General features: G+C 44.5%; 2 protein-coding genes across 4 annotated transcripts in view; one reads left to right on the top strand and one right to left on the bottom strand.

The window, feature by feature from the left end:
• The window catches only part of LOC123760820 (uncharacterized), a 948,105-nt gene that overhangs the window by 100,621 nt on the left and 821,171 nt on the right, over window positions 1–26,313 (top strand). The gene's annotated exons all lie outside the window — the stretch shown is intronic.
• The window catches only part of LOC138367135 (paternally-expressed gene 3 protein-like), a 39,199-nt gene continuing 27,588 nt past the window's right edge, over window positions 14,703–26,313 (bottom strand). Inside the window, exons 3-4 of the mRNA XM_069328539.1 lie at window positions 17,162–17,367; window positions 14,703–14,972 (exon numbers count right to left, since the gene is read on the bottom strand). Of these exons, the coding sequence (XP_069184640.1) occupies window positions 14,703–14,972; window positions 17,162–17,367 (476 nt within the window). The remainder of the gene's footprint in view (window positions 14,973–17,161; window positions 17,368–26,313) is intronic.

Here is a 26,313-nt window from a genome sequence, read left to right as displayed (position 1 = left end):
AAGCTCTCCAAATGTACTAGCTAGAAAGACGACGGGAGAGATATCAAATAATATACACATGGAAAATACTGGAGGGCCAGGTCCCAAATCTAAACAGTAAAATTACAACATACTGGAGTGAACGACATGGAAGAAAATGCAGAATAGAACCAGTGAAGAGCAGAGGTGCCATAGGCACAATCAGAGAACACTGTATGAACATCAGAGGTCCGCGGTTGTTCAACATCCTCCCAGCGAGTATAAGAAATATTGCCAGAACAACCATGGACATCTTCAAGAGGAAACTAGATAGTTTCCTCCAAGGATTTGATTTTGAGTGTTGCCGCCGAAGGCGGCTAGTTTATTGTGCACCCCATACTCATCCTGTGAGCGGTAGCGCAAAAAGCATTACAGAGGGCACAAAAGGTCTTTATCAGACCTCATCTTAGATTATTACATAAACAATTTCTTCAATCCTTCACACCTTATAGATACAATGTCAGCTAGTTACAGAGAAAGTGCTATTACAAGAGCTACATATTTACAGTAAGTCATCATACATTAATGGTAGGTCTTTCGTTAATACATAATAGTTTGGCCAATGGGGATATTACAGAGTCATAGGGGAGCTTCTGTTTATTATTCCTCCAAGGAGTGCTGGATCAACCGGGCTGTGGTGGGCCTGCGGGCCGCTCCAAACAACAGCCTGGTGGACCAAACTCTCACAAGTCAAGTCTGGCCTCGGGCCGGGCTTGGGGAGTAGAACAACTCCCAGAACCCCATGAACTAGGTATGGTGGGGTAGAGTGTTCTATCATGGTGGGGTAGAGTGTTCTATCATGGTGGGTAGAGTGTTCTCACTATCATGGTGGGTAGAGTGTTCTATCATGGTGGGTAGAGTGTTCTCACTATCATGGTGGGTAGAGTGTTCTATCATGGTGGGTAGAGTGTTCTCACTATCATGGTGGGTAGAGTGTTCTATCATGGTGGGTAGAGTGTTCTCACTATCATGGTGGGTAGAGTGTTCTCACTATCATGGTGGGGTAGAGTGTTCTATCATGGTGGGTAGAGTGTTCTCCCTCTCATGGTGGGTAGAGTGTTCTATCATGGTGGGTAGAGTGTTCTCACTATCATGGTGGGTAGAGTGTTCTATCATGGTGGGTAGAGTGTTCTCACTATCATGGTGGGTAGAGTGTTCTCACTATCATGGTGGGGTAGAGTGTTCTATCATGGTGGGTAGAGTGTTCTCCCTCTCATGGTGGGTAGAGTGTTCTATCATGGTGGGTAGAGTGTTCTCACTATCATGGTGGGTAGAGTGTTCTCACTATCATGGTGGGTAGAGTGTTCTCCCTCTCATGGTGGGTAGAGTGTTCTCCCTCTCATGGTGGGTAGAGTGTTCTCCCTCTCATGGTGGGTAGAGTGTTCTCCCTCTCATGGTGGGTAGAGTGTTCTCCCTCTCATGGTGGGTAGAGTGTTCTCACTATCATGGTGGGTAGAGTGTTCTCCCTCTCATGGTGGGTAGTGTGTTCTCCCTCTCATGGTGGGTAGAGTGTTCTCCCTCTCATGGTGGGTAGTGTGTTCTCCCTCTCATGGTGGGTAGAGTGTTCTCCCTCTCATGGTGGGTAGAGTGTTCTCACTATCATGGTGGGTAGAGTGTTCTCACTATCATGGTGGGTAGAGTGTTCTCCCTCTCATGGTGGGTAGAGTGTTCTCCCTCTCATGGTGGGTAGAGTGTTCTCCCTCTCATGGTGGGTAGAGTGTTCTCCCTCTCATGGTGGGTAGAGTGTTCTCCCTCTCATGGTGGGTAGAGTGTTCTCCCTCTCATGGTGGGTAGAGTGTTCTCCCTCTCATGGTGGGTAGAGTGTTCTCCCTCTCATGGTGGGTAGAGTGTTCTCCCTCTCATGGTGGGTAGAGTGTTCTCCCTCTCATGGTGGGTAGAGTGTTCTCCCTCTCATGGTGGGTAGAGTGTTCTCCCTCTCATGGTGGGTAGAGTGTTCTCACTATCATGGTGGGTAGAGTGTTCTCACTATCATGGTGGGTAGAGTGTTCTATCATGGTGGGTAGAGTGTTCTCACTATCATGGTGGGTAGAGTGTTCTGCCTCTCATGGTGGGTAGAGTGTTCTGCCTCTCATGGTGGGTAGAGTGTTCTCCCTCTCATGGTGGGTAGAGTGTTCTCACTATCATGGTGGGTAGAGTGTGCTCCCTCTCATGGTGGGTAGAGTGTGCTCCCTCTCATGGTGGGTAGAGTGTGCTCCCTCTCATGGTGGGTAGAGTGTGCTCCCTCTCATGGTGGGTAGAGTGTTCTCACTATCATGGTGGGTAGAGTGTTCTCACTATCATGGTGGGTAGAGTGTTCTCACTATCATGGTGGGTAGAGTGTTCTCACTATCATGGTGGGTAGAGTGTTCTCACTATCATGGTGGGTAGAGTGTTCTCACTATCATGGTGGGTAGAGTGTTCTCACTATCATGGTGGGTAGAGTGTTCTCACTATCATGGTGGGTAGAGTGTTCTCACTATCATGGTGGGTAGAGTGTTCTCACTATCATGGTGGGTAGAGTGTTCTCACTATCATGGTGGGTAGAGTGTTCTCACTATCATGGTGGGTAGAGTGTTCTCACTATCATGGTGGGTAGAGTGTTCTCACTATCATGGTGGGTAGAGTGTTCTCACTATCATGGTGGGTAGAGTGTTCTCACTATCATGGTGGGTAGAGTGTTCTCACTATCATGGTGGGTAGAGTGTTCTATCATGGATAGAGTGTTCTATCATGGTGGGTAGAGTGTTCTATCATGGTGGGTAGAGTGTTCTCACTATCATGGTGGGTAGTGTTCTCACTATCATGGTGGGTAGAGTGTTCACACTCTCATGGTGGGTAGAGTGTTCTATCATAGTGGGTAGAGTGTTCTCCCTCTCATGGTGGGTAGAGTGTTCTCCCTCTCATGGTGGGTAGAGTGTTCTATCATGGTGGGTAGAGTGTTCTATCATGGATAGAGTGTTCTATCATGGTGGGTAGAGTGTTCTCACTATCATGGTGGGTAGAGTGTTCTCACTATCATGGTGGGTAGAGTGTTCTCACTATCATGGTGGGTAGAGTGTTCTCACTATCATGGTGGGTAGAGTGTTCTCACTATCATGGTGGGTAGAGTGTTCACACTCTCATGGTGGGTAGAGTGTTCTATCATGGTGGGTAGAGTGTTCTCCCTCTCATGGTGGGTAGAGTGTTCTCCCTCTCATGGTGGGTAGAGTGTTCTCCCTCTCATGGTGGGTAGAGTGTTCTCCCTCTCATGGTGGGTAGAGTGTTCTATCATGGTGGGTAGAGTGTTCTCACTATCATGGTGGGTAGAGTGTTCTATCATGGATAGAGTGTTCTCACTATCATGGTGGGTAGAGTGTTCTCACTATCATGGTGGGTAGAGTGTTCTATCATGGATAGAGTGTTCTCACTATCATGGTGGGTAGAGTGTTCTCACTATCATGGTGGGTAGAGTGTTCTCACTATCATGGTGGGTAGAGTGTTCTCACTATCATGGTGGGTAGAGTGTTCTCCCTCTCATGGTGGGTAGAAGTTCCGTAATTTGGGTATTTATGGCGGGTTTCTCGTCTCCTGTTTCAGTATGATTGCGTCAGAATATTTCCGCATGTGTCTGTGTGTCCTTGTGGATCATCCCTTCATGTTTCTTATCCGTATGTGTCTTCTTGCAGGTACGATGACTTGGTGGTGTTACAGGCAGCAGTGGTGGTACAAGGTAACTCCCCCTGGGACAGTGTTGCAGGCAGCGGTGGTGGTACTGGGACACTCCCCCTGGGACAGTGTTGCAGGCAGCGGTGGTGGTACTGGGACACTCCCCCTGGGACAGTGTTGCAGGCAGCGGTGGTGGTAGTGGGACACTCCCCCTGGGACAGTGTTGCAGGCAGCGGTGGTGGTACTGGGACACTCCCCCTGGGACAGTGTTGCAGGCAGCGGTGGTGGTACTGGGACACTCCCCCTGGGACAGTGTTGCAGGCAGCGGTGGTGGTACTAGGACACTCCCCCTGGGACAGTGTTGCAGGCAGCGGTGGTGGTAGTGGGACACTCCCCCTGGGACAGTGTTGCAGGCAGCGGTGGTGGTACTGGGACACTCCCCCTGGGACAGTGTTGCAGGCAGCGGTGGTGGTACTGGGACACTCCCCCTGGGACAGTGTTGCAGGCAGCGGTGGTGGTACTGGGACACTCCCCCTGGGACAGTGTTGCAGGCAGCGGTGGTGGTACTGGGACACTCCCCCTGGGACAGTGTTGTAGGCAGCGGTGGTGGTAGTGGGACACTCCCCCTGGGACAGTGTTGCAGGCAGCGGTGGTGGTACTGGGACACTCCCCCTGGGACAGTGTTGCAGGCAGCGGTGGTGGTACTGGGACACTCCCCCTGGGACAGTGTTGCAGGCAGCGGTGGTGGTACTGGGACACTCCCCCTGGGACAGTGTTGCAGGCAGCGGTGGTGGTACTGGGACACTCCCCCTGGGACAGTGTTGCAGGCAGCGGTGGTGGTACTGGGACACTCCCCCTGGGACAGTGTTGCAGGCAGCGGTGGTGGTACTGGGACACTCCCCCTGGGAGAGTGTTGCAGGCAGCGGTGGTGGTACTGGGACACTCCCCCTGGGAGAGTGTTGCAGGCAGCGGTGGTGGTACTGGGACACTCCCCCTGGGACAGTGTTGCAGGCAGCGGTGGTGGTACTGGGACACTCCCCCTGGGACAGTGTTGCAGGCAGCGGTGGTGGTACTGGGACACTCCCCCTGGGAGAGTGTTGCAGGCAGCGGTGGTGGTACTGGGACACTCCCCCTGGGACAGTGTTGCAGGCAGCGGTGGTGGTACTGGGACACTCCCCCTGGGAGAGTGTTGCAGGCAGCGGTGGTGGTACTGGGACACTCCCCCTGGGACAGTGTTGCAGGCAGCGGTGGTGGTACTGGGACACTCCCCCTGGGAGAGTGTTGCAGGCAGCGGTGGTGGTACTGGGACACTCCCCCTGGGACAGTGTTACAAGCAGCGCTGGTGGTACTGGGACACTCCCCCTGGGACAGTGTTGCAGGCAGCGGTGGTGGTACTGGGACACTCCCCCTGGGACAGTGTTACAGGCAGCGCTGGTGGTACCTCTGGTCCTGCTGTTCCATAATGTGTATAATGAACTATATCCTAGAGGAACACGAGGACATCATATCAAACTGTATACAAGCTAAGAAATGCTCTCTTTTCTTGTCATTATTTTTTTGTTTTTTAAACTCTGACTTTAGTTCATAAGGCCGGTCAATTGACGTACCTAGTGAAGCAGCAAGCAAGAGCTGTTATCCAACCACAGCTCATCTGAAGCCTGCTCCTAGAGACTCATTTATTTCACGATACTAGTAATATATAATATATTGTTTTTATTTCATGAGAATATAATTTTAAACTAACACATAAGGAGCATACTTGAAACATACCTGGAGAGGCTTCTTGGGGTTCTTCTACTCCCCGAGGCCGGCCTGAGGCCAGGCTTGGCTTGTAATAACTTGGTTCAACAGGGTGTTGCTTGGAGCGACCCGCAGGCCCACTTATCCTCATATCTAATCTCTAGACAGGTTGAGGAAGGTCTGGCAATGAATGACATGTTCCTCATGGTATCTGGAGATAGATAATACTAATATGGAAATAGTGTTTAGCTTGGTGTTTAGGTTAGTTACTACCACCTTCTGTAGGCTTGTTAAGGTCACCACAACACTTTACTGACTACCCAACAGGTAAACTTTACTGACGACCCAACAGGTAAACTTTATTGAAGACCCAACAGGTAAACTTTACTGAGGACCCAACAGGTAAACTTTATTGAAGACCCAACAGGTAAACTTTTCTGACGACCCAACAAGTAAACTTTACTGACGACCCAACAAGTAAACTTTACTGACGACCCAACAAGTAAACTTTACTGAAGACCCAACAGGTAAACTTTACTGAGGGCCCAACAGGTAAACTTTACTGAGGACCCAACAGGTAAACTTTACTGAGGACCTAACAGGTAAACTTTACTGAGGACCCAACAGGTAAACTTTACTGAAGACCCAACAGGTAAACTTTGCCGAAGACCCAACAGGTAAACTTTACCGAAGACCCAACAGGTAAACTTTACAGAAGACCCAACAGGTAAACTTTATCGAAGACCCAACAGGTAAACTTTACAGAAGACCCAACAGGTAAACTTTACCGAAGACCCAACAGGTAAACTTTACTGAAGACCCAGCAGGTAAACTTTACTGAAGACCCAGCAGGTAAACTTTACTGAGGACCCAACAGGTAAACTTTACTGATGACCCAACAGGTAAACTTTACTGAGGACCCAACCGGTAAACTTTACTGAGGACCCAACAGGTAAACTTTACTGAAGACCCAACAGGTGAACTTTATTGAGGACCCAACAGGTAAACTTTACTGAAGACCCAACAGGTAAACTTTACTGAAGACCCAACAGGTAAACTTTACTGAAGACCCAACAGGTAAACTTTACTGAAGACCCAGCAGGTAAACTTTACTGAAGACCCAACAGGTAAACTTTACCGAAGACCCAACTGGTAAACTTTACCGAAAACCCAACAGGTAAACTTTACTGAAGACCCAATCAATAAACTTTACTGACGACCCAACAGGTAAACTTTACTCCTCATTATTACGCATGACAACAGTAAACTCAGGGAATACACCAAGAAACGAGGTATACCTCTCGGTACAAAATCCTTTACAACCCATAGTGTATACTGTGGGTTGTAAAAGTACTCCTGTTGAGTCGGTTTTGGGGTGTGAGAGGGGAAGGGCCACGCGAGCACGAGCTCCGCGACAAACAATATATATCTCGGGATATTCCAGTGATACAGGAACTAAACACAGTCAGATATCTCATAAAGAGCGTCCCAACATATTAAGCAATATACCATAGTGATTGCCATCCGACTTTTGTGTTTTAAGGAAATAACAGTGAAATTCGAGTGTAGTCAACAAGTCCACCGCCTGCCTGCCTGCCCTCGTGGTGCCAGGAGTCGGGGCAAAAGCTCCCAAGACGTTTAAAAACAAAAACAAAAAATTGCATCCCTCCTTATTGAAACATCAAGAAATCATAGTTGTCCACAGTACTAAACTCTTTTTGTAAACAATTGTGTTAATTGTAAAAATTAAGATAACTTACCCTAATATCTAGTGAACAAATTATTCACAAAATAAGTTCGTTGTGAATAAATGTGGGCCATCCCGAGTGTAGGCCCACGTCCCATGTACCCACCGTGTGGGTACATGGGATTTAGTGTGGGGACACTAAAAAGCCCCGAAATCATCTCAAGATAACGTCAAGATAACCTAACCGTGCGTGTGAGCTTACTAGTGTGTTTCCAACAAGTGTAATTGTGTAATTGTGTAATTGGAAACCAATGACCTCCACAATCTAGGCCAACGTGAATTTAGAGAGGGAAGATCATGCCTCTCACAGATACTTGACCATTACGACAAAATCACTGAGGCATTAGAAGAAAAACAGAATGCCGATGTTGTATACAAAGATTTCGCAAAGGCATTCGACAAATGTGACCATGGAATGATAGCACACAAAATGAGGTTAATGGGAATAACTGGTATATTAGGATGCTGGAAACTCAATTTCCTGTCGAACTGAACACAAAGAGTAACAGTCATTCAAATAAAATAGTCCAAGCGCAGTTAAAAGCTCCGTACCTCAAAGTACAGTCCTTGCACCACTGCTGTTCCTTCTTCTCATATCAGATATAGACAAAAATACACGTCACAGCTTCGTGTCGTCCTTTGCACATGACACAAAAATCAGCATGAAAATTACCTCTGCTGTTGACATTGAAAAATTACAAGCAGATGTCAACAAAGTTTTCGATTGTGCAGCAAAAAATAACATGATGTTTAACAGTGATAAATTCCAGGTACTCGGGTACAGCAAAAATGAGGATCTGAAACATAATACAAGGTATAAAACACAATCGAATTTGCCCATAGTAGGAAAACAGCATGTAAAGGATCTGGGAATAATAATATCCGATGAATTAACGTTTAGGGAGCATAACCAAGCAAATATTGCGTCAGCCAGAAAAATGATAGGATGGATTACGAGAACCTTCAAATCCCATCACAATGGTTGTACTCTTCAAATCACTTGTGTTGTCCCTGCTCAGTACTCACTTCCCCCTTCAGAGCAGGAGAGATTGCTGATATAGGGAAAAACAGAGAACATATACGGCACTCGTAGACGCGATAAAGCACCTAAATAATTGGGGTCGTCTCAAAGGTCTCCAAATGTACTCACTAGAAAGGAGACGAGAGAGATACCAATAAGATACACAAGGAAAATACTGGAGGGCCAGGTCCCGAATCTACACAGTAAAATAACAACGTACTGGAGTGAACGATATAGAAGAAAATGCAGAATAGAACCAGTGAAGAGCAGGGGTGCCATAGGCACAATCAGAGAACACTGTATAAACATCAGAGGTCCGCGGTTGTTCAACATCCTCCCAGCAAGCATAAGAAATATTGCCGGAACAACCGTGGACATCTTCAAGAGAAAACTAGACTGTTTTCTAAAAGAAGTTCCGGACCCACCGGGCTGTGATTGATATGAGAGCCTGCAGGCTGCTCCAAGCAACAGCCTGGTGGACTAAATTCTCACAAGTCAAGCCTGACCTCGGGACGGGCTTGGGGAGTAGAAGAACTCCCAGAACCACATCAACCAGGTATCAATCAGGTAATAGGGGAATATGTATCTAGGAATTAGTAATAGAGAAAGTGAATACAATTACAAGTCGGAAATTGCAAGTCGGGTGGGGTCAGCCTCTACATCAAGGACACACTCTTCTGTACTGAGCTGCTAAACACCTCAAATGATATGGTGGAAGTGCTGATAATCAAAATAAAGATCTTAAATGTAGTTATTGTCCTTGTATATAAGTCACCGGAGGCAAGTCATCAGCAGTTTGAAGACCAACTAATGACAATAGAACACTGCTTGGAAAACCACACAACTCCAGCCTCAAACATCATCCTGCTTGGGGACTTCAACCTACGGCACCTGAAATGGAAGATCATAGCTGATACAGTTGTATCAGAGAGAATTCTGGGAAGAAGCCTAAATGAACAGTCACATGCAAATGACCTGCTACGGAAGTGCGACAGATTTACCTTAAACCAGCAAATGGTAGAACCAACTAGGAAGGAGAACACGCTGGACCTCATTTTCACTAATAATGATGAATTGATCAGGAACATAATGATTACAAATACCTGTTACTCAGATCACAACTTAATTGAAGTTTTGACAAGCATGGGGAATAGACCTTCAAAACCAGTCCTGGTTCACGATGGAGGAGATTTCAGCAAATTCAACTTTAATAATAAACAGATAAACTGGGAGCAAACAAACCAAGCCTTCACAGAAATAAGTTGGGATGAACAGCTAGAAAATGCAAACCTGAATCAGTGCCTGGAAAAAAATATGCTCAGAAGCACTAGAAATATGTTCAAACCGCATACCTCTAAGAAAAAAGCCGAAGAGATGCAGATTGGAATGGGAACGTCGTTCCCTCTTAAGGCGAAGAAAACGAATCGCGAAACAACTTGAGAGTCGCACCTTATCTCAAGAACAATGAAGAAGGTATAGAAATAGAAACAATTGAATTAAAGCAACAGGAGTCATACAAAACCCTGGAGAGGCAATGAGAGCAAAAGGCCATTAGTGAAATAGAGAGAAATCCAAAATATTTTTTCTCCTATGCAAAATCAAGATAAAAAACCACATCCAGTATCGGGCCCCTGCGAAAGGGAGATGGAACTTTCACCGACGACAACAAAGAAATGAGAGAAATACTGAGGAATCAGTACGACTTTGTTTTCAGCGAGCCACTAATTAACACATTGAAGATTGATAACCCATATGAATTTTTCATGGATATGGTACCATCATCAAATCATATATCAGATGTCACACTATCCCCACTGGATTTTGAAGAAGCCATAGACAGTATGCACTCTGCACCAGGCCCTGATTCTTGGAACTCTATATTCATCAAGAACTGTAAAAAAAAAAAAAACACTATCGCAGGCGCTTCACATTCTTTGGAGACAAAGCCTAGATACTGGTGTCCCTGATATACTAAAAACAGCAGAGATAGCACCACTCCATAAAGGAGGAAATAAGGCAGAGGCAAAAAATTACAGACTGATAGCACTAACATCACACATCATAAAAATCTTTGAGAGAGTGCTAAGAAGTAAGATCACAAAATACATGGAATCACAGCATCTCCATAACCCCGGTCAACATGGTTTCAGAACAGGGCGCTCTTGCCCGTCGCAGTTGCTGGACCACTATGATATGGCACTAGATGTCATGGAAGACACACAAAACGCTGATGTAATTTACATAGATTTTGCAAAAGGCTTCGACAAATGTGACCATGGTGTTATTGCACATAAAATGCATTCAAAAGGAATTACCGAAAAAATAGGCAGATGGATCTACAATTTCTTGACTAATAGAACCCTAATGTGTAATAGTCAACAAAATCAAATCCGTTCCATCAACCTTAAAGAGCTCAGTCCCCCAGGGTACTGTGCTTGCTCCAGTATTTTTTCTCATCTTCATATCGGACATAGAGAAGGACACAACCTATAGCACTGTATCATCCTTTGCAGGTGACACTAGGATTTTTATGAGAGTAGACAACATAGAGGACACGGCAAACCTCCAATCAGATGTAAATCAGGTCTTTCTATGGGCTACAGAAAATAATATGGTGTTTAACGAAGATAAGTTCCAGCTCATGCGCTATGGAAAAAAGGAAAATATAAAAACGGAAACCACGTTCAAAACTCAGGCAAATCATAACATAGAACGAAAAGGCAATGTAAAGGATCTGGGTGTACTCATGTCGGAAGACCTTACCTTTAAAGAACACAATAAAGTAGCCGCCACAACTGCAAGAAAAATGATAGGTTGGATAACAAGAACCTTTCACACTAGAGATGCTATACCGATGATGACACTTTTCAAGACGCTAGTGCTCTCTAGAGTGGAGTACTGCTGCACAATGACAGCCTCTTTCAAAGCTGGAGAAATTGCTGACCTGGAGAGCGTGCAGAGATCCTTTACTGCTAGAATCCACTCAGTAAAGCATTTAAACTATTGGGACCGACTAAAGAGCGTAAATCTGTATTCTCTTGAGCGCAGGCGGGAGAGATACATAATAATTTACACATGGAAAATAGCAGAGGGGCTGGTCCCAAACCTGCACACAGAAATAACACCACATGAGACCAGAAGGCATGGCAGGATGTGCAGAATACGCCCATTGAAAAGCAGAGGTGCAACAGGTACTCTCTCTACCTGTTGTTGTTGTTCTCTGTTCACTGAGAGAGAACTCTGAGAACTGCTTAGATTCTGTGACAAATTTTCACTCAACCAACAGATATCAGAGCCAACAAGAAATGAAAATATTCTAGATCTGGTCTTAACAAACAAAGAAGACATATTCATGGAAATTACGATCTCAGATTACCACATACTCAGATCACAAGCTCATTGAGGTGCAAACGACCATCAGTACTCAGAATAGACCTAAAACAATGATCAAGCGAGAGGGGCTATTCAGTAAATTAAATTTTAACAATAAAAGGCTAGACTGGGAGAAAATAAACAGGGAACTTACAAACATTCCATGGGGAACTGTTCTAGATAATAAAAGTCCTACAGAAGGAATAGAAAAACTGACTTCGGAAGTGTATCAAGTCTGTCTGAATTATGTTCCTTTGAGGAAAGCAAGAAAGAGGTCCAACATAGAAAGAGAACACAGATAACACTATAAAAGAAGGAAAAAAATAGCGAAAATATTTAAGCAAACACGACTTTCCCGTCAAAGAAGGAATAATTTAAATATTGAGATTGAAGAAATCAAGCGGAAATAGAAACACTCACATCAGACTGAAGAAAGGCAGTTAGAACAGAATGCAATTCAGGAAATAAAGAAAAATCCAAAACACTTCTTCACATATGCGAAATGAAAAGCAAAAACCACTGCCAGTATTGGACCTATTCATATGAATGAAGGTTCATACACGGAGGATGACAAAGAAATTAATGAAATCCTAAAAAAGCAGTATGAGGACATGTTTACCACTCCAATAAACAAAAAGAAAGTGGAAGATCCAGACAATTTCTTTGTGCATGATATCCAAACCCCTGTAAATATAATTGATATCAACACAAGCGTACTAGATTTTGAAAGAGAAATTGAAAACATGCCCATGCACTCAGCCCCAGGTCCAGATTCATGGAATTCAATATTTATAATTTAATGCAAAGTGCCGGTAGCACAGCACTCAATATAGTGTGGAGGAAGAACTTGGACACAGGGGAGATACCAGATTCACTTAAAGTAGCAGACATAGCCCCTCTACACAAGGGAGGGAGCAAAGCATTGGCAAAGAATTATAGACCAGTTGTACTAACGTCCCACGTTAGTACATTTATTTATAAAAGTATTTGAGAGAGTATCAGGTCACCAGTTTCATGGAGACCAATGACCTTCACAACCCAGGCAAACATGGATTTCGAGCAAGAAGATCGTGCCTCTCACAGCTACTTGACCATTACGACAAAGTCACTGAGGCATTAGAAGAAAAACACAATGCTGATGGGGTATACACGGACTTCGCAAAGGCATTCGATAACACACAAGATGAGGTCAATGGGAATAACCGGTAAAGTAGGACGCTGGATCTGTGTTTTCTGTCAAACAGGACACAAAGAGTAACAGTCAATCATATAAAATAAAGTCCAAGTGCAGTTAAAAGCTCTGTACCTCAGGGTACAGTCCTTGCTTCACTGCTTTTCCTTATTCTTATATCAGATATAGACAAAAATACAAGTCACAGCTTCGTATCATCCTTTGCAAATGACAAAAAAATCAGCATGAAAATTACCTCGGCGGAAGACATTGAAAAACTTCCAGCATATACACTGTATTAATAAAGTTTTCGACTGGGCAACAGAAAATAACATGATGTTTAACAGTGATAAATTCCAGGTACTCAAGTACGGTAAAAATGAGGACCTTAAACATAATACAGGGTACAAAACGCAATCAAATTTGCCAATATTAGGAAAGCAACATGTAAAGGATTTGGGAATAATGATGTCTGACGACCTAACGTTTAGGGAGTATAACAAAGCAAATATTGCGTCAGTCAGAAAAATGATCGGATGGATTACGCGAACTTTTAAATCCAGAGATCCCATCACAATGTTTGTACTCTTCAAATCACTTGTGCTGTCACGTCTTAAGTACTGCTCAGTACTCACTTTCCCCTTCAGAGCAGGAGAGATTGCTGAAATAGAGGGAATACAGAGAACATATACGGCACGCATAGACGCAATAAAGCACCTAAAATATAGAGATCGTCTCAAAGCTCTCCAAATGTACTCACTAGAAAGAAGACAAGAGAGATATCAAATAATATACATGTAGAAGATACTGGAGGGCCATGTACCAAATCTGCACAGTAAAATAACAATATACTGGAGTGAACGATATGAAAGAAAATGCAGTATAGAACCAGTGAAGAGCAGGGGTGCCATAGGCACAATCAGAGAACCCTGTATAAACATCAGAGGTCCGCGGTTGTTCAACGTCCTCCCAGCGAGCATTAGAAATGTTACCGGAACAACCGTGGACATCTTCAAGAGAAAACTAGATCACTTACTCCAAGGAGGGCCGGACCAACCGGGCTGTGGTGGATATGTGGGCTTCCGGGCCGCTGCAAGCAACAGCTTAGTGGACCAAACTCTCAAAAGTCAAGCCGGGCTTGGGGAGCAGAAGAACTCCCAGAACCCCATCAACCAGGTATACTCTGCAACTTGCCATGTCATGTTATGTGACTGGCATAACACTGTGTACAATGTATGCACACATATGGAAAGTGAACGCATATGAAAACCATACAAAAATCTGTGATTTTTGTGTCATCTGCAGACACGAAGCTGTGACTTGTAATTTTATCTTTATTTGATATGAGAATAAGGAACAGTAGCGGTGCAAGGACTGTACCTTGAGGTACAGAGCTTTTAACTGCACTTGGACTCGATTTTATTTGATTGACTGTTACTCTTTGTGTTCTGTTCGACAGGAAATTGAGTATCCAGTGTCCTACTTTACCATTTATTCCCTTTGACCTCATTTTGTGTGCTATCACTCCATTATCGCATTTGTCGAACGCCTTTGCAAAGTCTGTGTATACATCTGCATTTTGCTTTTCTTCTAGAGATTCTGTGATTTTGTCATAGTGGTTGAGTAACTGTGACAGACAGGATCTGCCCGCTCTAAATCCATGTTTTCCTGGATTGTGTAACTCATTATTTTCCATAAAACTAGAAATTTGATTCCTAATCACTCTTTCAAAACACTTTTATTATGTGTGATGTTAGTGCAACTAGTCTATAATTTTTTGCCAAGGCTTTACTCCCCCCTTGTGTAGAGGAGCTGTATCTGCAGATTTAAGTGCAGCTGGTATTTCCCCTGTATCCAGGCTCTTTCTCCATATTATGTTGAGTGCTCACGCTATTGGGTACTTTACTTTTCTTTGTGAATATTGAATTCCATGAGTCAGGCCCAGGAGCTGAGTGCATGGGCATATTGTCAATTTCTCGTTCAAAGTCTTACGAGTTCGTGTTAATATCCGTTATATTATCTGCAGTTTGATTGTTATTCATAAAGAAGCTGTCTGGGTCATCAACTTTCATGTTGTTTATTGGTGTGCTAAACATAGCCTCATACTGGCTTCTTAGAATTTCACTAATCTCTTTGTTGTCCTCTGTGTACGTACCATCAGTTGTAATTAATGATTCAGTGCTGGTCGAGGTTTTTGATTTTGATTTTGCATATGTGAAAAAATATTTTGGATTTTTCTTTGTCTCTTGTATAGCTTTCTGTTCCAATTCCATTTCCTCAGACTCATATAATCGCTTCAACGTTTGTTCTATTTCTTCGATCTCCCTGCTTAGGTTTATTTTCCTTGCTTGTGATAGTTGTGTCTGCCTAAGCATTTCCGTTATTTTTTACTTCTCCTGTACAGTCGTCTGCGTTCTCTTTCTAGAGTGGTCCTCTTTCTGCCCCTCCTCACAGGCACGTGCTTCAAGCAGACCTTGTAAGCTTCAGCTGTCAGTTGAGCTATTCCCTGTGTGGGAGTTTTGTCGCTTAGGACCGTCTCCCATTGAATGGTTGCAAGGTCTACATTTATTTTTTCCCAGTTGATCCTCTTATTGTTGAAATTGAATTGATTGAATACTCCTTCTGGCTTGTTGGGTCTCTTAGACCTACTACCGTTATCCTACTACTACCTACTACCAAGCTCATGATCTGAGTATGAAGTATCTGAGATTGTGATGTCTCTGATTAGTTCATCATTGTTTGTGAATAACAAGTCTAGTGTGTTTTCGTTCCTAGTTGGTTCTGTAATCTGTTGATTGAGCGAGAATTTGTCACAGAATCTCAAAAGTTCTCTGACCTGTGGTTGGTTATTTCCCGGGTCATTCCCTGCTATATTTGTGCTTACCATTCTCCATCTTAGACTTGGTAAATAGAGATCGCCAAGGAAGATAATATCTGGAGCTGGGTTTGCTAGGTTATCTAGGATGTTCTCTATTTTGTGCATCTGTTCTGTGAATTCCTCAACCGTTGTATCTGGCGGTTTATATATTAGAATATTAATTAGGTTTAGTTTTTCTACCTTAATTCCAAGTACCTCTACCACCTCATTGGTTGAGTTTAGTAGCTCTGTGCATACCAGGTCTTCTTTAATATACAGACCTACTCCTCCATTTGACCTAGTTTTTCTATCACATCTATATAAATTATAATTTGGAATCCAGATTTCACCATCCATGTAATCTTTAGTATGAGTTTCCGTGAATGCCCCAAATATTGAGTTTGACTATTAGGAGGTCATTTATGAACTTAACTTTATTTCTTGACTTTGGCTTTAAATCTTGAATGTTTGCAAATATGAATGATTGTCCATATTGTGTGTCACTTCTGGAAGGTTTTGGTAGTTCTCCCTCCTCTCTACCCTGACCCAGGGTGTGTTGTTGTGGCAATGGTTTGTCCAGTTTTGGAAGTGATACTGGGGAGTGTGGTAGTCTCTGTGTAGTTGGGGGGTGTGGTAGTCTCTGTGTAGTTGGGGAGTGTGGTAGTCTCTGTGTAGTTGGGGGGTGTGGTAGTCTCTGTGTAGTTGGGGAGTGTGGTAGTCTCTGTGTAGTTGGGGGGTGTGGTAGTCTCTGTGTAGTTGGGGGGTGTGGTAGTCTCTGTGTAGTTGGGGGGTGTGGTAGTCTCTGTGTAGTTGGGGGGTGTGGTAGTCTCTGTGTAGTTGGGGGGTGTGGTAGTCTCTGTGTAGTTGGGGGGTGTGGTAGTCTCTGTGTAGTTGGGGAGTGTGGTAGTCTCTGTGTAGTTGGGGGGTGTGGTAGTCTCTGTGTAGTTGGGGAGTGTGGTAGTCTCTGTGTAGTTGGGGGGTGTGGTAGTCTCTGTGTAGTTGGGGAGTGTGGTAGTCTCTGTGTAGTTGGGGGGTGTGGTAGTCTCTGTGTAGTTGGGGAGTGTGGTAGTCTCTGTGTAGTTGGGGGGTGTGGTATGTGTGGGCTTGATGACGAACCGTAGTCCAGTCTTGGGGATTTCCCCTTCTCCATCCGCACTCTTGCCACGTTTCTGCCTGTCTGTTTCTCCCTCTGTTAGTACCTGCCTCTAAAAAAATTTCAGGGCTATTATATTGGACTTCTCTCTTATATAGCGCTGTGTACCTCTGACGTGGAAATCGGGGCAATGAAGATCGTAGCATTTCCTCTCATTAACTGAGAGTTTGCATAGCTTAGGGTGAAAATATCTACACTCTATCAAAACGACATCTGCCTTTCCCTAACCAGTTTCGGCATTTCCGTGGGTGCATGAATGAGCATTCCGTGCCTCTGGGCCCATATCTACACTGTCCTTTTGCATAATACCTGCAAATATTTTCATCTGTGATTGTATTCTTATTGTTTGTACCCGTGCACGACTTGGCTACCTCTGTGATTTTTGTTCCAACTTTCTCGTTTCTGCATTCATTCTCGGTATTGCCCTTATCTTTCACCTTGTTGCTTTCGTCTTTCTCATTTGTGTTCTTGTCCGTCTCATTATTTCCCTCCTTATTCATATCACCAGTTTGCTCTACAATATTGCCTTCAATTTTGTGTACCTCGACACTATGTCCTACATTGCTACTTTGGCTCTCTAAATTCTCAGTCCCTGGGTTGTGCTCAGAGTTCGTTGCAGTCTTTATGTACTCTGCATATATTTCTGGTAGTTTTTGTGTGAATTGTACTTCAGGAATGTTATTCATTAGTTTGGTGATGTTTTCCCACATCTGTCTATCATTGTGACAGATCCAGTAGGTACCTTGTCTGTTTGTACATTGTGTAGGTAGTGGAGGGCAGCAGTACCCAGCAACAGCAGCACTAGTAGAGGGCAGCAGTACCCAGCAACAGGAGCACTAGTAGAGGGCAGCAGTACCCAGCAACAGGAGCACTAGTAGAGGGCAGCAGTACCCAGCAACAGGAGCACTAGTAGAGGGCAGCAGTACCCAGCAACAGGAGCACCAGTAGAGGGCAGCAGTACCCAGCAACAGGAGCACTAGTAGAGGGCAGCAGTACCCAGCAACAGGAGCACTAGTAGAGGGCAGCAGTACCCAGCAACAGGAGCACTAGTAGAGGGCAGCAGTACCCAGCAACAGGAGCACTAGTAGAGGGCAGCAGTACCCAGCAACAGGAGCACCAGTAGAGGGCAGCAGTACCCAGCAACAGGAGCACTATTAGAGGGCAGCAGTACCCAGCAACAGTAGCACTAGTAGAGGGCAGCAGTACCCAGCAACAGGAGCACTAGTAGAGGGCAGCAGTACCCAGCAACAGGAGCACTAGTAGAGGGCAGCAGTACCCAGCAACAGGAGCACTAGTAGAGGGCAGCAGTACCCAGCAACAGGAGCACTAGTAGAGGGCAGCAGTACCCAGCAACAGGAGCACTAGTAGAGGGCAGCAGTACCCAGCAACAGGAGCACTAGTAGAGGGCAGCAGTACCCAGCAACAGGAGCACTAGTAGAGGGCAGCAGTACCCAGCAACAGGAGCACCAGTAGAGGGCAGCAGTACCCAGCAACAGGAGCACTATTAGAGGGCAGCAGTACCCAGCAACAGTAGCACTAGTAGAGGGCAGCAGTACCCAGCAACAGGAGCACTAGTAGAGGGCAGCAGTACCCAGCAACAGGAGCACTAGTAGAGGGCAGCAGTACCCAGCAACAGGAGCACTAGTAGAGGGCAGCAGTACCCAGCAACAGGAGCACTAGTAGAGGGCAGCAGTACCCAGCAACAGGAGCACTAGTAGAGGGCAGCAGTACCCAGCAACAGGAGCACTAGTAGAGGGCAGCAGTACCCAGCAACAGGAGCACTAGTAGAGTGCAGCAGTACCCAGCAACAGGAGCACTAGTAGAGGGCAGCAGTACCCAGCAACAGGAGCACTAGTAGAGGGCAACAGTACCCAGCAACAGGAGCACCAGTAGAGGGCAGCAGTACCCAGCAACAGGAGCACTAGTAGAGGGCAGCAGTACCCAGCAACAGGAGCACTAGTAGAGGGCAGCAGTACCCAGCATCAGCAGCACTAGTAGAGGGCAGCAGCACCCAGCAACAAGAGCAGTAGCAGAGGGCAGCATCACAGAGGAACAGCAGCAGTAGCAGAGAAACAGAAGCAGTAGCAGAGGGCAGTACCACGGAGGAACATAAGCAGTACAAGAGGGCAGCACCACGGAGGAACAGGAGCAGTAGCAGAGGGCAGCAGTTCAGAGGAACAGCAGCAGTATCAGAGGGCAGCAGTAGCAGAGGGCAGCAGCACTGAGGAACAGGAGCAGCAGCAGCAGCACAGAGGAACAGCAGCAGTAAGAAGGGGCAGCAGCACAGAGGAACAGGAGCAGTAAGAAGGAGCAGCAGCACAGAGGAACAGCAGCAGTAAGAAGGGGCAGCAGCACAGAGGAACAGCAGCAATAAGAAGGGGCAGCAGCACAGAGGAACACCAGCAGTAAGAAGGGGCAGCAGCACAGAGGAACAGGAGCAGTAAGAAGGAGCAGCAGCACAGAGGAACAGCAGCAGTAAGAAGGGGCAGCAGCACAGAGGAACAGCAGCAGTAAGAAGGAGCAGCAGCACAGAGGAACAGCAGCAGTAAGAAGGGGCAGCAGCACAGAGGAACAGGAGCAGTAAGAAGGAGCAGCAGCACAGAGGAACAGCAGCAGTAAGAAGGGGCAGCAGCACAGAGGAACAGCAGCAGTAAGAAGGAGCAGCAGCACAGAGGAACACCAGCAGTAAGAAGGGGCAGCAGCACAGAGGAACAGGAGCAGTAAGAAGCAGCAGCAGCACAGAGGAACAGCAGCAGTAAGAAGGGGCAGCAGCACAGAGGAACAGCAGCAGTAAGAAGGGGCAGCAGCACAGAGGAACAGGAGCAGTAAGAAGCAGCAGCAGCACAGAGGAACAGCAGCAGTAAGAAGGGGCAGCAGCACAGAGGAACAGCAGCAGTAAGAAGGAGCAGCAGCACAGAGGAACAGCAGCAGTAAGAAGGGGCAGCAGCACAGAGGAACAGCAGCAGTAAGAAGGGGCAGCAGCACAGAGGAACAGGAGCAGTAAGAAGGGGCAGCAGCACAGAGGAACAGGAGCAGTAAGAAGGGGCAGCAGCACAGAGGAACAGCAGCAGTAAGAAGGGGCAGCAATATATTGAGCGGGTAGTGAGGGCGGGGCGTCTGGACGACTGTAAGGCTGTACCATGACTCTGCCCCCCCCCCCCCACACACACACACTCACTCTCACAAAGAGCCAGAGCTCAACCCCCGCAAGCATTACTAGGTGAGTACACTCACACTCACAAAGGTTTGCCACCAAACTAGTACCCGATCTGAGGGGTATGAGCTTCGAGGAGAGACTACGGAAATTAAACCTCACGGCACTGGGAGATAGAAGAGTTAGGGGGGACATGATCACCACCTTACCTTGAGGTTACCTTGAGGTGCTTCCGGGGCTTAGCGTCCCCGCGGCCCGGTCGTAGACCAGGCCTCCTGGTTGCTGGACTGGTCAACCAGGGTGTTTGACGCGGCTGCTCGCAGCCTGACGTACGAATCACAGGCTGGTTGATCAGGTATCCTTTGGAGGTGCTTATCCAGTTCTCTCTTGAACACTGTTAGAGGTCGGCCGGTTATGCCTCTTATGTGTAGAGGAAGCATGTTGAACAGTCTCGGGCCTCTGATGTTGATAGAGTTCTCTCTGAGTACCTGTTTCACCTCTGCTTTTCAACGGGGGTATTCTGCACATCCTGCCATGTCTTCTGGTCTCATGTGATGTTATGTCTGTGTGCAGGTTTGGAACCAGCCCCTCTAATATTTTTACGTATAAATTATTATGTATCTCTCCTGCTTGCGATCAAGAGAATTCAAATTTAAGCTCTTTAGTCGGTCCCAGTAATTTAGATGTCTTACTGAGTGGATTCTAGCAGTAAAGGACCTCTGCACGCTCTCTAGGTCAGCAATTTCTCCAACTTTGAAAGGGGCTGTCATTGTGCAGCAGTATTCCACTCTAGAGAGCACTAACGTTTTGGAAAGTATCATCATCGGTATAGCATCTCTAGTGTGAAAGGTTCTTGTTATCCAACCTGTTATTTTTCTTGCAGTTGTGACGGCAACTTTATTGTGTTCTTTAAAGGTAAGGTCTTCCGACATGAGTACACCCAAATTTTTTTTTTTTACATTGCCTTTTCGTTCTATGAATTTTGATTTAACTGAGTTTTGTATGTGGTTTCCATTTGAATTTTTTTTTCGTAGCGCATAAGCTGGAACTTATCTTCGTTAAATACCATATTATGGTATTAATACCATACCATTAAAACACCGAAGTATTTTCTGTAGCCCATAGAAAGACCTGATTTACGTCTAATTGGAGGTTTGCCGTGTCCACTGTGTTGTCTACTCTCATAAAAATCATAGTTTCACCTGCAAAGGATGATACAGTACTATAGATTGTGTCCTTGTATATGTTCGATATGAGGATGAGAAAAAGTACTGGAGCAAGCACAGTACCCTGGGGGACTGAGCTCTTCACGGTTGATGGACCGGATTTTATTTTATTGACTATTACACATTGGGTTCTGTTGGTCAGGAAATTGTAGATCCATCTGCCTATTTTTTCCGGTAATTCCTTTTGAACGCATTTTATGTGCAATAACACCATGGTCACATTTGCCGAAGGCTTTTGCGAAATCTGTGTAAATTACATCAGCGTTTTGTTTGTCTTCCGTGGCATCTAATGCCATATCATAGTGGTCCAGCAACTGCGACGGGCAAGAGCGCCCTGTTCTGAAACCATGTTGTCCGGGGTTATGGAGATGCTGTGATTCCATGTATTTTGTGATCTTACTTCTTAGCACTCTCTCGAAGATTTTTATGATGTGTGATGTTAGTGCTATCGGTCTGTAATTTTTTGCCTCTGCCTTATTTCCTCCTTTATGGAGTTGTGCTATCTCTGCTGTTTTTAGTATGTCAGGGATAACGCCAGTATCTAGGCTTTGTCTCCACAGAATGTGAAGGGTCTACGATAGTGATTTTGTTACAGTTCTTGATAAATAAAATTCCAAATGGAGTTCCAAAAATCAGGGCCTGGTGCAGAGTGCATAGGCATACTGTTTATGGCTTCTTCAAAATCTAGTGGGGGATTGAGTGACGTCTGATATGATTCGATTTTGGTATCATGTAAATGAAAAATTCATTTGGGTTATAAATCTTTAGTGTGCTTAGTGGCTCGCTAAAAACAGAGTCGTACTGCTTCCTCAGTATCTCGCTCATGTCTTTGTTGTCATCGTTGAATCTCGTTCCATCACCCTTTCGCAGGGGCCCGGTACTAGATGTGGTTTTTGATCTTGATTTTGCAAAGGAGAAAAAAATATTTTGGATTTCTCTATTTCACTGATTGCCTTTTGCTCTTTTTGCCTCTCCTGGGTTTTGTATGATTCTTGTAGCTTTAGTTCAATTGTTTCAATTTCTCCACCTAACCTTCGCCGTTCTTGAGATAAGGTGCGACTCTCAAGTTGTTCCGCGATTCGTTTTCTTCGCCTAAAGAGGGACCGACGTTCCCATTCCAATCTGCATCTCTCCCTCTTTTTTTTTTCTTAGGGGTATGCAGTTTGAACATATTTCTAGTGCTACTGAGCTTATTTTTTCCAGGCACTGGATCAGGTTTGCATTTTCTAGCTGTTCTTCACAGCTTATTTCTGTGAAGTCCTGGTTTATTTGCTCCCAGTTTATCTGTTTATTATTGAAGTTGAATTTGCTGAAATCTCCTCCACCAGGAATCTGGACTGATTTTGAAGGTCTATTCCCCACTCTTGTCAGAACTTCAATTAAGTTGTGATCTGAGTAACAGGAATTTGTAATCATTATGTCCCTGATCAATTCATCATTATTGGTGAAAATGAGGTCCAGCGTGTTCTCCTTCCTAGTTGGTTCTACTATTTGCTGGTTTAAGGCAAACCTGTCGCACATCCGTAGCAGGTCATTTGCTGGTGTCTGACATTTAGGCTACTCCCTGGTATTCTTTCTGATATAACTGTATTAGCTATGGTCTTCCATTTCAGGTGCCGTAGGTTAAAGTCCCAAAGCAGAATGATGTTCGGGGTTGGATTTGTGAGGTTTTCCAAGCAGTGTTCTATTTTCATTAGTTGGTCTTTAAACTGCTGATGACTTGCCTCCGGTGACTCATATACAAGGACAATAACTACATTTAAGATCTCTATTTTGATTATCAGCACTTCCACCATATCATTTGTGGTGTTTAGCAGCTCAGTACAGATGAGTGTGTCTTTGATGTAGAGGCTGACCCCCCCCTGTAGCCTGTGTTTCCTGTCACATCTGAAAAGATTGTACTCCGAAATCCATATTTCACCATCATGGTAGTCCTTGGCGTGAGTTTCCGTTAGGGCTGCAAAAACTGCATTTGCCTCATGTAGGAGGCCGTCTATGAAGTGCACTTTGTTAGATTTGCCTGATTTTATACCCTGAATGTTGGCAAATATAAATGATATATTTGTGGAAGTGCTGGACAGACTCACCGTGGATACTAAAAGAAGGTGCAGAAGCACTAAGTGTGCCACTCCCTATGGTGTATAACAAGTCACTGGAAATAGGAGACCCCACCGGAAAGCTGGAAGACGGCTAATGTAGTCCCAATATACAAGAAGGGTGACAGGCAAGAGGCACTGAACTACCGGCCAGTTTTCCTAACTTGTATACCATGCAAGGGGATGGAGAAGATCGTGAGGAAAAGGCTTGTAGAACATCTGGAGGGAAATAGCTTTGTAACATTCCACCAGCATGGGTTCAGAGATGGTGAATCGTGCCTCAAAGGTTTAATATAATTCTATGACCAAGCAACACAAATTCGGCAAGAATGAAAAGGATGGGCAGACTGCATTTTCTTGGACTGTCAGAAAGCCTTTGACATAGTATCCCATAAAAGGCTGTTGCAAAGTTGGAGCAACAGGCAGGAGTAAAAGGTAAGGTGCGCCAGTGGATAAGGGAGTATCTATGCAACATGAAACAACGAATAACAACTGTGAGGGGGGGGGAGACATCAGAACGCGAGATGTCACCAGCGGAGTCCCACAGGGCTCTGTGCTTGGACCCATCCTGTTTCTAATATATGTAAATTGTCTTTCAGAGGTTATAGACTCATTTCTCTCAATAATTGCCAGTAATGCAAAAAAAAAAAAATATGAGAAAAATCAAGACAAATGAAGATAGACAGAAAATACAGGACGAACTGGAGGAATGGTCTAGAACATGGCTTCTAAAGTTCAACTCAGGAAAGTGTAAGGTAATGAACTTAGGCGAAAGGAGCAGAAGGCTGAACACAAGGTACCATCTGGGAGGTGAAATCCTGCAAGAGTCAAATAGAGAGAAAGATCTGGGGGTTGATATCACACCGAACCTGTCCCCAGAGGCCCACATCAAAAGGATATCATCAGCGACATATGCTAGGTTGACCAACATAAGAACTGCCTTTAGAAACTTGTGTAAGGAATTGTTCAGGACCCTGTATACCACTTATGTCAGACCAATTTTGGAATATGCAGCTCCTGCCTGGAGTCCATACTTAGCTAATAAAAGACAAAGTTAGAGAAGATTCAACGATATGCCACCAGATTCGTCCCGGAACTGAGAAGTATAATCTATGAGGAAAGGCTAAAGGAACTGAACCTCACGTCCTTGGAAAACATTAGAGTAAGGGGAGACATGATAACCACTTACAAAATTCTCAGGGGAATTGACAGGGTGGACAAAGACAAACTCTTCAGCACGGGATGGACACGAACAAGGGGACACAGCTGGAAACTTGGTACCCAAATGAGCCACAGAGACATTAGAAAGAATTTGTTCAATGTCAGAGTAGTTAACAGAAGGAATGCATTAGGCAGTGATGTGGTGGAGGCTGACTCCATACACAGTTTCAAATGTAGATATGATAGAGCCCAGTAGGCTCAGGAATCTGTACACCAGTTGATTGACGGTTGTGAGGCAGGAACAAAGAGCCAAAGCTCAATCCCTGCAAGCACAACTAGGTGAGTACACACACTGTGTGTGTGTGTGTGTGTGTGTGTGTGTGTGTGTGTGTGTGTGTGTGTGTGTGTGTGTGTGTGTGTGTGTGTGTGTGAAAAAATAGTAGTAGTTAGTAATAGTTGAGAGGCGGCTGCCTTGAGATATGTGCGCTGTTGCTGCATTTTGTCTAACATTTAATAAACACAATATCAACAACATTATTATATATATATATATATATATATATATATATATATATATATATATATATATATATATATATATATATATATATTAGATATTGATATTATTATCCTCATTCCTTTTGTACACACACTCATTATTGAAGACATGCTTTACATTTTTAAAAAATCTTATTGTACAAAGAAATGTTTCAATGTTTTTAGCTGTGTTTATTACAAGTTTTTACCTGTAATAAACACACTTGTGTGTGGCGAACATACACTTGAACTCGTATAGTCACCCTCACAGCAATACTGAGATGCTGACATTATTTCACCTTTATACTAATTATTGAAGGCTAGCTTACTTAAATGATAAAGAGTGTATAAGATTAAAACTCTGCATTGATAGTGAAGGAAAAAATACTTGAACATCTTTGTCTCTAACAAGACAAGAAATACTGATCTCTTTTTGTATGGACGAGATATGCAATTAACCGGATTAAGCATCCAGAGGCTGAGGGGAAGGGCTCTCTAACAAGCATTTGCTCAACACATTCTTGCTGTTTGATTGACCGAGTCTCAATATTATTTGATTTGATTTATTTGAAGATAAGAACTCTAAACTAAAAGGTGTCCTATCACACACCTTGTCATAATGACTTTGTGGTTCGTATGAGATGGTGACCCACCGATGCCGGATGTTGCGGTGACTTGCTGGCTGACAGGTCCCGTCTATGTGTTGTCCCTTTGACACCAAAATAATTGTCATGGGGATATAGCCCATTACCTTAACCTTTTAGGGAAAACAGACAATCTACCCTCCTGGGTGAGACTAGTTCAGTGACCGGAATGAAGATATTAAGGGGCTCGGTGACTGAAGAGTATTTTTACCAATATGAAATAGAGTGAACAATTTAAAACAAAATCTCCCATTATTTGGCATCAGCGTAATGAAAATTTCATCACAATGTGTTAAAAAATTGATTTTTTACGATTTTTTTTAGAAATAACTGCGTGCGTGACGAGTGATAATAACGATAACACCTATTTACTATAAATCCAGGATAAAGAGATGCAAGCACCTGTCCAACGCACAAAGACGTAGTAATAAGGAGGGTCTACAAAGTAGATGTGCAGCTGGTGCCACCTGGACGACCAGATTTCCCACATAATAATGAGTTTGTTATTATGCTGTAGTTTATTATATATATCATATAAATACATTGCTCAATGACAATATTTCTTATGTCCTTTGTACAAAAAGCTGACAACCACTTCTTTTTTTTTTATCTCCTTTGTTTCTATACGGATTTTGATGTGACTTGTACATCTTGGAGAAGGCATATCCGCCACTAAGCAGGTGAAGTTGGAACGAAATTGGTCAACATGTTAATCAGCCACAGGTGGCAGAAGTTGTGACTCTTATTTTTGGGAGGCCGATTTATTTACAG

This window comes from Procambarus clarkii, chromosome 21, assembly GCF_040958095.1.
Source record: "Procambarus clarkii isolate CNS0578487 chromosome 21, FALCON_Pclarkii_2.0, whole genome shotgun sequence".
In the NCBI taxonomy this organism is placed as follows: domain Eukaryota; kingdom Metazoa; phylum Arthropoda; class Malacostraca; order Decapoda; family Cambaridae; genus Procambarus; species Procambarus clarkii.
This window is presented reverse-complemented; position numbering and strand designations above follow the sequence as displayed.